The following is a 12,565-nucleotide window of genomic DNA, read 5'->3' on the forward strand; positions in this document are numbered from 1 at the left end:
GTTCGTCACCATGCCCTAGGGAACAGAATAATACGGGGTTAGTTAGACACGCTCGGCCGGGCGTAGGATGGTCCAGTGGGTAGAGTGTGAGGGGAGAGAGGATGGGGGGTCCAGTGGGCAGAGTGTGAGGGGACAGAGGATGGGGAGTCCAGTGGGTAGAGTGTGAGGGGACAGAGGATGGGGGGGTCCAGTGGGTAGAGTGTGAGGGGACAGAGGATGGGGGGTCGAGTGGGTAGAGTGTGAGGGGACAGAGGCTAGGCTGGGGGGGGTTTGTCATGCAGGGTTGTCTCACTTGGTTCTGCACCTCCAACCTTGCATTGCGCGACCTCCCGGGTGGCAGATACCCCCCGAAAGGTCCAGTGCCCTCTGCTCGAACACTGTCAGGGGGTGCAGAGTGGTGAACCGCCTCCGGTTCTGTTCCGCTCCCGGCTGTTGTGAACAGTCTTGTCCTCTTGGGGGGGGGGGGGGCAGTCTTGTCCTGTTTGGGGGGGGGGTGGCATAGATAGATCATCACAATTCGGCAGGGATCATCACGGCGTTCAGATATTGGCACAGGTTGGGGGGAAAGTTGCAGCTACACCATGGCATCTCTCCAGGGGGTCGCAGCGCTCATGTGGGTCTGTGACAACTTTGTTAACCACCCTCCACTCACTCTTGCCCCCCATCCCTCTTGTGCCTGGGGGGGAGGTGGGTGATGAGGGACATGGGGGGATGATTGTGACCCGGGGCCACCCTCGTGGCACTTACCACGGCAACCCTGGTGAGGTCGTGGATCTTCTCCGGCACTGCTCCCCAGACCGAGGGGTCTGCCCCACAGCACTGACTGCGGTGCCCACTTCGCGCCAGGCCCGTCGCATGGTGCTGGAAGGGTGGCGATGCCCTCGTCTTGGGCATATGATGGCCCCTCCGTTGCTCCACCTCATCGAGGAGGGTCTCGAGGTCAGTCTCACCAAACCTCGGGGCGGCCCTCCGTGGCTCCGTCATTTTCACCCCCTCCCTTGTTGTCGTCGCGGAGCGGCGTCATTCGGGGCGTCACGGGCTTCAAACGTCATCCCCCACATGTTTCCCACGGCCCTGCTCCTAGCCCATTTCCCGGGGCCAGAATCGATCGGGAACGCTGCCGTTTCGCGCCATCGTGAAACTCAGCCGAATTCACGGCGGCCTTCCCGATGCCGCACTGCATCGGAGAATCGCGCCGTGTTCCAGTACCGTTTCTGACCACTGCAGTGCTTTGACAGAGCTTTGACAAAGGGTAATCTGAACTCGAAACGTGAGCTCTTTTCTCTCCCTACAGATGCTGCCAGACCTGCTGAGATTTTCCAACATTTTCTCTTCAGTTTCGGATTCCAGCATCTGCAGTAATTTACTTTTATTACTGCAGTGTTGTGTGCTGGCCGGGTTGGAGAGCTGTCGACCAATCTGATTGGCCGACAGCTCTCATGGGTGGGAGTTTCATCAGCCCTTGGAAGGAAGCCCCGCCCACTGCCAATCATCACTCAAGTGTGTGTTAAATGGCAGTGGACCTTCCAAGTGTTAGTGGTAGCGCGTTGCATGCTAACTCTCAGGATGGTAAGTGCCGAACACTCTCTGTCCTTAAAATTCTACCCTAAGTCTTGGAAGACCAATCATGCTGAACCATGGTAGGGAAAGAGTAGTATTTGTGTTTAACACACTTCCTGCAGGGTTGCTGATGTAACATGTTGTGCGCAGAAACTGAGTGGTAACAAGATGCTTTTCCTCATGAAGTGAAGGAGAGGAAAATCATATATCAATGGGCGCTTTTGTTTTTCTGAAATTGGTCAGTTCAAAGCAACGTCAAAGACCTGGGAGAACGTCACCTTTTCAACTGGAAATAAACTGGTCCTTTGGGACCAAAGAAAAGGAAAAAGAACTTGGGATGGAGAAATTCTAATCCTCAAAAAATAAACTGCAAATTTTTTTTCTGTAAAGGGAAAGCAAATTTAAGTGGAAGCGTGCACTTTTGAGATTTTTGTTTAAGATGTCTAGGTCTATAGTTGTGCCTAACAGCAGGTAGTTCTGATCTGATCGCACAGTTAAATGCAAGCAGAGCTCTTTCCTGACACTTTGTTGATGGATGAAATGAACATGAAAACTGCAATTATCTTGATACTGTGCTTAGTCTGAAAACCAATAAAAAGGGGGGATGCATAAATGGGAAACCCCGTTGACAGCAGTGGGATCCGCTGCCAGCCAATGGTGGGCTGCCTCCCTTCACCACAAAACACACCACGGGCGCAGGGGGGAGGGTGCGGAAAATCCCACCCTCCTTTGTGCATACCTGGTTAGGTGATCTGTAGCACAGTGGTTAGCACTGCTGCTTCACAGCGCCAGGGCCCTAGGTTTGATTCCTGGCTTGGGTCATGTCCATCTTCCCTGTGTGTGCATGGGTTGCCTCCGGGTGCTCCGGTTTCCTCCCACAAGTCCCGAAAGACGTGCTGTTAGGTGAATTGGACATTCTGATTCTCCCACTGTGTACGCAAACAGATGCCTGAATCTGGCGACTAGGGGCTTTTCACAGTGACTTAATTGCAGTGTTAATGTAAGTCTACTTGTTATATAAAGATTATTCTTATTGTTTAAGTTGATTTTAGACCATAAGACCACAAGACATAGGAGCAGAATTAGGCCACTCTGCCCATTAAGTCTGCACCGCTATTCAATCATGGCCGATATTTTTTCTCATCCCCATTCTCCTGCCTTCTCCCCATAACCCCTGATCCCCTTATTAATCAAGAACCTATCTATCTCTGTCTTAAAGACACTCAGTGAATTTGGCCTCCACAGCCTTCTGTGTCAGAGTTCCACAGATTCACCAGCCTCTGGCTGAAGAAATTCCTCCACATCTCTGTTTTAAAGGATCGTCCCTTTAGTCTGAGATTGTGCCTTCTGGTTCTAGTTTCTCCTAGAAGTGGAAACATCCCCTCCACATCTACTCTATCCAGGCCTTGCAGTATCCTGTAAGTTTCAATAAGATCCCCCTTCATCCTTCTAAACTCCAAAGAGTACAGGCCCAGAGTCCTCAACCGTTCCTCATACAACAAGCTCTTTATTCCAGGGATCATTCTTGTGAACCTCCTCTGGACCCTTTCCAAGACCAGCACATTCTTCGTTAGATGCGGGGCCCAAAATTGCCCACAATACACCAAATGGGGTCTGACCAGAGCCATATATAGCCTCAGATGTACATCCCTGCTCTTGTACTTAGCCCTCCTGACTTGAATGCTAACATTGCATTTGTCTTCCTAACTGCCCAACTGAACCGGCGCGTTAACCGTTAGAATCTTAAACAAGGGCTTCCCAAGTCTCTTTTGTGCTTCTGATTTCCTAAGCACTTCCCATTTACAAAATAGTCTGTGCTTCCATTCCTCCTTCCAAGGTGCCTAACCTCACATTTTTCCACATTGCATTCCATCTGCCACTTCTTTGCCCACTCCCCTAGCTGTCCAAGTCCTTCTGCAGCCCTCCTGCTTCCTCAATACTACCTGTCCCTCCTCATATCTTTCTGATCAAATAGAACCAAAAATTCAAATGTCTGGCTATTGTGGAAAAGCCATGTTACTAAATAGGGTTTTATTATTTCTCTTTTGTGAAATTATTACCTGACTTGCGTTTATTATATATAAGCACATTTTGTATACCTTCATTGCAGGATATTCTAGACCAATGTTCCCGTGAACATGAATTTAAGACAATATTGTTTTCATTATGCTACTTCCATGCCTGTGTTGCTGAACGGCGTAAATTTGGACCTCAGGGCTGGAATCGAAAGTACCCTTTTAATACTGGAGACCTAACCATCTCAGTCCATGTTTTATTCAGCTATTTGGAAGCAAATGCTCAGGTAATGTGGAGATATATGAGTTTCTACTTGTACTGAAATTATTTTATAGTTATTTTATTTATACAGTGCGGTATGAGTATGTGGTGAATAAAAACTATTTTGACCTGACATTCCAGTAGAAACCAATTAGAACTATCACAATCTAAATAGCCCAGACCATAATCTTGTCTTCAACTAAAGTGAAAGGCCTGGAGGGGACCTTGCCTGTCTCTCTCTCATTGTTAGTTTCCTTTCTCTTCTACCTCGTCCCTGCCACCAGCCCATCCTTCACTTCCCCACTCAGGTTTAACTGGTAATTCTGACTCTCAAATAATTTTAAATTGCTTCCACTGACTGACTTTGAAACTGCATATGGACGATTCTGCACTATTACTGACAACAATTATATTGCATGAAATGATGGTGCTAATGTTTGGATGTGTGAAATTCTTCCAGTTTCTGATCATAGCTCCAAAAATGTAAGAAGTGCTGAAAATTACAAGATTTTCCAAGCTTCTGACAATCAAATTTGCCTAATCTTGGAATTTTTTATGGGAGCCAATTGAACTGTGTTGAGAGACCAGAGTGAGTGGTACACATTTCCTATATATTTTGAAAATGTGTTCCCTGTCACATTTCCATAGATAATTTTTCTTGAACTCTCAACCATTGCACAGGAAAGGACAACTTTGTTAAGCAATTAGGATTTACAGAATTATTTTCTTATCCAATTCACTGGAAAGCAAAGAAAATGGTCAGAGTTGTGTTTTATTTCATTAACAAGTTTTGTTAAATTCTTTATAAACTCTATGCAGCAGTGCATGAATTAACTTTACCTCATTGATAGCACATTATACTTAATGGCTAGGGCTCAAATATTATGATTAAACCATTAAGATATGGATGGAAGAACAGGCAGGACTACGATACTATGAGCAGACATGTCACCATTATTCTCTAACAGTGATCCAATACTATTACTGAACTGCCAGCCCTCCCTGATTTCTCGATTGCGGTAGTTATGTCTCAGCTGATGGATTTCACTCTGTGTGCTAGGTGACATTTTCCATTCTTTTCAGTCAGCCTGACAACTCCAAGCTGAAATTGATGAATTGGGAACAGTTTGGGCATCTTAGACAAAAGTCCACCAAGATACAGCAAAAATCCATCGAACTGCTGACCTTTATTTGCCATCTCTTAAAGCACATTTTACTATTCCTTCGCAAACTTTGTCTTTTGGTCTGGTTTCTTAAGCAACTTAGTTGGAAGGATAAAAAGATACATGTACATTTCCAAAAGCAGATTATCAAATGAAACTGAAGATATTTTTCCAGACCTTTGGTCTTCAAACTTGGTTCTGGGTGCCAGTAAGGGTATCAAAGGGTCCATTAACTCATCTGATTTCTGGCCATCTGGGGCTGAGCAACACCACCCTCCATGAGCATTGTGTCTTTACAGTTCTGCTTTTTCTTTATCCACTAATGTGGTAGAATGTTTCCCATTCCTATGGATATATAAATATTAATAAATTAATATTTAAAATGTTTTCTGCAATAATAATAGTTTTCCATTGGCATCTGTGGCTGCCTTTCAGGTGTTAAGATAGGAGGTCCCCACGAGTGTGTCAATCACAAGGCAGATAAAATTTACTTTATTAATTAAACAAGCGTGATCATCCCATTATCAAATAGATGATAAATTGGTGCAAAATTATAAGGTCATGCTGTATTATTGTAATTCATTTTGAGAGTGTGAAGATCTATAATTCAGTTACTCAGTTGTCCATGGGTGGAAGAATATCAAAGGTATATCACCAGTGGTGTCATGTTATATTTATTCTATGGATGATTTATATGTTTCATATGAGAACGATGAGGGTTGTTGTTAATAGTAACTTTGTTTAATATTTAGTTGCCTCCCTATTCTTCATTGTAGCATCAGGCTCAACTAAGTCAATTTTATTATGACCACATTATTAAAAGATATGTATAAAGTATTCATTCATGAATGTCAAGCTTAAGAATGCTGTTTTAAATGTAAATCCTGATGGAATGATTTGGGATTTTAGGTACCGTTGGGAAGACCTGGTTATCTGTTTGGTGAAAATTAATGTATGGTGGTCAGTTATAACTGATGACTGGGACAGAAGATTGTGTCGTACTTACCTGGAAGAGCACATGCACCCAAACCAGGTGTTTGTCTTGGTATATGTTCAAGTTACTGGAGCCGGGGCTCCCCTACTGGGAATTATGTTGTTGTTCAGTACAAAGTAATATCTAATAATAATCGCTTAGTGTTACAGTAGGCTGCAATGAAGTTACTGTGAAAAGCCCCTAGTCACCACATTCCGGCTCCTGTTCGGGAAGGCCGGTACGGGAATTGAACCCGCGCTGCTCGCCGCCTTCTGCATTACAGCTAGCTGTTTAGGCCCACTGTGCTAAACCAGCCAACATGTTTCCTTCAATTTAAATCAAATTTATTTGCAATCAAATTATTTAGCAAATATTAACCTTCCTTTTTTTTTAGATTTTATATAATTATTAATTCCAAAAGTGTTTGGCCCACCTATCCCAGTTAAATAGCTATGTACATTGGTAAGTCAGTGATCAAACACTTCTGTTTCTCTTCATTTTCTCACTCTTAATCTTTTTCACCCCGCGGTTTTTCTCTTTCCTCCACTTTTCTCCCTACTTTTAAATTTCCTCTTCTATTTTTCCCTCCCCTCGTTAAGCTCCTCTTTTAAGAAAAACTTGAACATTCTCATTAGCATGGAGCCTTCCCTGGAACCTCCAGTATATCAGGCTATGGGGTTATATCAGGAGTGCAATTAGAGGGCCATGTTCATCTGTGGAGAGAGAAAAATAGAGTCAACATTTCAAGTCAGTGACCTTTCATTGCAACCGACCTGAAATTTTTAATTCTGTTTCTCTCTATGTATATTCAGATTTCCAGCATTATCAGTACTGTTTACCTTGTGGAATAAACATAGGTGGATCGTGACTTATAAATTCCAATTGATTGCAAATTTTAAAGCTTCTATTTTTGCTTCCATCCCTTGCTGCACTTAGCTAATTGTCCATTCCTCACAGTTTGAGGACCTTTGACATAACAAGAATAACATCGGGTGTTCTCATATTTTCATTGCATCTAAGGTTTCTTCAATATTGCGTCTTGTTTTGTCAACACAATTCTAATATTTGAATTCATATAGCTGTTGTCAAAATTTGAAAAGTGCTTTGCATTTATTTCTAAAATGTAGCAATGTCATGTATGGAAACCAAATTTCCAGTCAGAGGATAAATAACATGGCTCCCTAAGCAGAGGATGAAAATAAGATGGCAGTTCAATACATCTCGCTTTTTTCACCTCCTATTGATTAATTACAGACCAGAATTGGTGGAAACTTCAGTACAAATGGCCTGTGCACTCTAGAAATGACAAGCAGTGAGGAGGGAACATGGGATTAAGTGAAAGTAATTATATCTGTCATATTAAAACAAGATAAGTGTTCGAGATTATGGTACTGCACTCTGAATAATATTACAACCTCACAACTTCTGCCACCTTTCTACCTTTCCATCTTTGGTCTGCTGTTGTATACAAACTGGATGGGGCTGGATTCTCCGGTTGCCAACGCCAAAATAGCGTTTGGCGATCGGCCGGAAAATCCAAGTTTACAACGGAATCGGGGGTGCGCTGTTTTCACGATGCTCCGCCCCCTCTAAAGCGGCATACTCGCAGAGTACGCTGTGACACGTATCAATGACCTCAGAACATTGCCTGAGGCCCGCCCCCAATGCTCCGCCCCCGACCGGCCAATTTTCCGACGGCGTGGGTCTCTCATGGTCTCAACCGTCGGGAATTCAACATGGTGGCTGCGGGACTCAGTCTAGTGCCATTACAGTCGGGCGTGGGCCGATCCATGAGCAGGGGGGACATTTTTACAGGGCTGGAGGCACTGTTGAGTGTTGGTCGGACGCGTGAGCCAGCCAAAGGGGAGGCACTATTTTGCGGGTCGGGTCTGTGGGCTGCGTCTGCCATGTAGCACAACGCGGCTGCAGCAGGCCCCCACCGTGCGCATGTGCGACCACGGACCCAGCAATTCTCCGGGGCATATCAGCAGCTAGAACCAGGTGCTCTACGCTGCCATCCTGCTAGACCCCAGCAAAACAAGGAATCGATGGCCTATAAGCGCCAGTCTTCCTGGCCGTTCCCACACCTGCGTGGGGACGTGACCCCAGAATCGGAGAATACAGCCCGGTGAAACAGTGGGCTAAATTTTACCTGAAAGCTGAAGTCCTATGGGCGCGATTCTCCGCAAATGCGGCGAGTCGTAAGGCTGCCGTGAAACTGGCCGTGTTTCACGGCAGCCTCCGCGCCCCCTCCTGGGACCCGATTCTCCCCCCCGGGCGGGGCTAGCAGCGGGGCCCCGTGAAGCATGGCATCGCGGGCTTAGCGACCGTCATCAAGCGTCATGCCGGCTGACGCGCACAATGACGTCAGCCGCGCATGCGCGGATTGGACGGCTCCAACCCGCACATGCGTGGGCCCTCATCTCCCTCGGCCACCCCGCGGACTGATCCTGCGGGGCAGCGGAGGGAGAAAGAGTGCGTCCGTTACGGACGCACTGCCTGCGATCGGTGGGCACCGATCGCGGCCCCATGCCTCCCTTGGCACGGCCGTGGTACTGCCGTGCCAATCGGGGCCCTGGATGCCCAGAACGTGCATGTTGTGGCCGTTTTTACGACGGCAGCAAGCAGGTGTGCCGTAAAGGCTTGGGAACTCGGCCCATTGGCCTGGGAGAATCGCTGTTCGCCATAAAAAACATCGAGCAGCGATTCGTTGTCGTGGGGCGGCTTGTGGGGGGGAGAATAGCGGAGGCTGTGAAAAATGTTATAGCTCCTGGTTACTCAGCATTGATCGCTGCTTGCCAACATTAAAGACCTATTGCAGCAGGCCTCCCAGTGGAAAAATGTTGGACCTTGAAACTGGCACAGAATGACAAGTGTAAGTGTGCTATGAGAGACCAGTGACACAGTTGTCTGTGTTGCAGAAGAAACAAGCTCATCAATGCCAGGAAGTAGAGATAAACTCGATGCAGAGTGCCACTGCTTGCTGCATTGGTGCTGATGAAGGAAGAAGGAATGGAACTAGAAGGGGTTTCAGCAGGGGCAGCCTGTGGTGTCCATAGAGTGTGGGTAAATTCATCGAAGTGGCTGCTGAACCTAATGCAAGCACTACCTACAACACAGTGGTGGCCAGTGATGAACACAGGGAGCTCCAGATGAAGGACAGGCAGAAGGAGTTGGTGGAAAACACAACGCAATTGGACTACTTAGGTAAGGCACCATCGATGGCAGAGGAATGTATGTGATGTCAGAGAGGAGCCACCATATGAAGAGGCAGCATCACATTATTCTAGCTCACTCTACACCAGCACAGATATTGAAACATTGGTGGGTACTGATAATTAGAAAGGGTGACACCAGTTGGTGAGCATAGCACAGATACATGTGAGACGGTAATCGAGGCAGTGATAAATGCAGCTGCTTCCCATTGTAGGACTGAGGAAGGACTCGGCTTCACGCAGCTGGTAAGCCTCAGGAGTTATCAGCAAAGTGTGCTGGAGCATCAGTGTGAAATATGGGGTCATTTGTCAGAGTTCTCATAGGCTGTTCACACCCATTGCGCAAAGAAGGAGTTCATCCATATCATGATTGGTGCCAGGTCCCTGGCATGTAAGCGCATGGCTTCCCTCCATTGAGGAGAGTGGTAACTCTCATGGAGAGCCACATTCAGCATACCATCCTGTTGATGCATGAGGTGGCCATGACCAGCATACCATCACCTCACCCATGGGCGAAATGGGCCTGAGGTGCCTACAACCACACCAGGTGCACAGGGAAGGATTAGATGTGCTCTGCAAAAATGGAGGAGTTTATTCTGAAGCCCCTGAGACTCCTATATGTGTGCTCCTAGTGTAAATGGTGGTCCTTATCCCCTTTGATGGTGACACCAAAGCTTCATGAAGTTACATGGAAGAGGCATCCTGTACAGATGCAAGTGACCCGCTATGTGCCAGGTCCTATATGCCTCAGGTACCCAGAGGATGTCCACTGCTATTATCTAATTCATTGGAGTAGAAAAGATTACTCTGCTCTGGAGCACCAGCTTCTGATAGATCCAGGAGAGACCTACATTGTGTCCCATCAAGGGTCTCCGATATTTTTGTGGCGTGTTGCAATCCCACTCCAGGTGATTGCACTGGTCTCTCGCTCTCTCTCCCATTCTCTCCTCCACAGGAACACTCAGAATCTGAGTGCATGAGAGCCATTGTCAATTTGTTCACGCAAGTCCGAAAGCCTCCCCCATCTCATAACTCTACAAGCATGAACTGAACCTCAGAGAGCAAATCTGTTCCATGCTTTATTGCCCCTCACACTTCCTGTGTTGAAATGCTGCGCTCTGAATGATCCCACCTCCAGCCAACTCCACTGAGCTCTCATCTCCCTATACCTGGTGAGCTGCTGAAGCTTTGTGGATACCGTGTGCCCCTGGTAAAATTTAAAAGCACTGCAAAATAGCTTTCTATTGCCTGCCCACCATTAGTATCCAGATGTTCGACTCGCTTCCTGACCACCACTGGGAAAATTGGCCAGCAGTGCAGACACATTAGGGTTCTATTTCATCACATTTCCCTGCAATTTTACCAACCTTCTGCCTCCAACTCCGTCACCTGGAAACAATAGATTCTGCCCAGTATTTAATTTCCATACTGTAGCTCTCTGATCTGAATAGTGACTTTATTCAACAGCTTATATTTATCTAGCGCCTTTAATGTCCCAAGGAGCTTCACAGGAGCATTATGAACAAAGCATGACAACCGAGCCTCATCAGGAGACGTTAGGTCAGATGACCAAAAGCTTGGTCAAAGAAGTAAGTTCAAGGAGTTCCTTAAAGGAGATAAGTGAGATAGTGGGACAGAGAGGTTGTAGTGAGGAATTCAAGAACTTGGGTCCTAGGCAACTGAAGGCACAGCAACCAATAGCAGAAGTAGTCAGAATTAGAGGAGTGTAGAATACCTGAGAGGGTTGTGGGTTTGGAAAAGATTGCAGAGGTTGAAAGGGGGTAAGGCCATGGAAGGATTTGACTGTCTTTTTTGAATAAATTTAGAATGCCCAATTATTTTTTACAATTAAGGGGTAATTCACCTACTCTGCACACCTTTTTGGGTTGTGGGTTGAGACCCACGCAGACACTGGGAGAATGTGCAAACTCCACACGGAGTGACTTGGGGCCAGAATCGAACCGTGGACCTCGGCGCTGAGGCAGCAGTGCTAACCACTGTGCCACTGTGCTGCCCAGGATTTGGCTGGGAGTGCCATTTTTATATTAATTTCTCCCAATCACATTTCACTTAATTCCCTCCTAGTTTAAAACTATTTCAATTGACCTTTTGGATGGAATTTTGGTCTAGTGTTGTGCATCCCCTTGACCAATGGGAGCCCCGCATAACTTCTGTGGGGAAGGCCCAAAGTAATTTAAGTACAGTCACGCACTTAACTGGCCAGTCCAGGCCTACCACTTTATTAAAGTCCTCAGAGAATGGAAATCTTGCGGTCGATCAGTCAGAGGTCGGCAGGGCCACCAGGAGCAGTGGCTGCATCTGATATGTTCTGAACCTTCCCAGATGTTCAATGCTGGATCCCTGGAAACAGGACTTGTTGGCTGGCCCTCAGGAGCCATGGGGGAGTCATGTGAGACTTGTTAAATCCTAAGCCACTACTAAATTCCGGTGGAAGGATAATTACCTTTAAGCGGTTCATTAATGAGCCTAATGGCATCTCACCACCAGTCAGTTGGATTCACATGTCAGGCCCTTCTTGCCCCTCAGTTTAATTAGGGATAGTTTTCCTGACAGTGGGAATCGGGCATTGTTACTCCCATCCGATTTTCCCCAGACTCTCCTGCCAACCCAACAGGCTTCACTAAATTTAACCCTTTGTCTTTTCCAATGCAGCTATAATGAGATGAACTTTTGTATATCAGCATACATTTTCACCTCTTCAGCAATTAAAATAAACTGATTCCAGTCTATTAAACCTCTAATTTAGAGGGCAGCACGGCAGCACAGTGGTTCAAACTGTTGCTTCACAGCGCCAGGGTCCCAGGTTCGATTCCCAGCTTGGGCCACTGTCTGTGCGGAGTCTGCACGTTCTCCCTATATGTGCGTGGGTTTCCTCCGGGTGCTCCGGTTTCTTCCCACAAGTCCCAAAAGACGTGCTGTTCGGTAATTTGGACATTCTGAATTCTCCCACTGTGCACCCGAACTGGTGCCGGAATGTGGCACCTCGGGGCTTTTCACAGTAATTTCATTGCAGTGTTAATGTAAGCCTACCCTGTGAAAATAAAGATTATTTTATAATTTGCTTATCTGATCCTTACCTCCTATCTTCATGTTCTTCCTTATTTGGTTAGTATTGCACTTACAAAGGATCTTTCTTGCTCTTCTTTTCCAAATTCTGATGAAGGAGTCACCCACCATTGGCTTTTTTCTTGTTTCCTCAGTTCAGGTGCTGTAGAATGACCATCTTAATCTCTTTCACCCAATTCTGTCTGATTTCAAGGTTTTGTGTGCTCCCTTCAATTGGAAGTTAATAATGAGCCTTACATTGGCTGTATTGCTATTTAAATGAGTATGTAGATGTTTATACACTAAATTAA

General features: G+C 46.2%; 1 protein-coding gene across 1 annotated transcript in view; it reads left to right on the forward strand.

The window, feature by feature from the left end:
• The window catches only part of LOC119962305 (dynein heavy chain 11, axonemal-like), a 95,948-nt gene that overhangs the window by 23,020 nt on the left and 60,363 nt on the right, over nt 1–12,565 (forward strand). The window contains 1 exon segment of the mRNA XM_038790291.1: nt 3,671–3,862. Within this exon segment, the coding sequence (XP_038646219.1) occupies nt 3,671–3,862 (192 nt within the window).

Source organism: Scyliorhinus canicula, chromosome 2, assembly GCF_902713615.1.
Source record: "Scyliorhinus canicula chromosome 2, sScyCan1.1, whole genome shotgun sequence".
NCBI classification, from domain to species: Eukaryota; Metazoa; Chordata; class Chondrichthyes; order Carcharhiniformes; family Scyliorhinidae; genus Scyliorhinus; species Scyliorhinus canicula.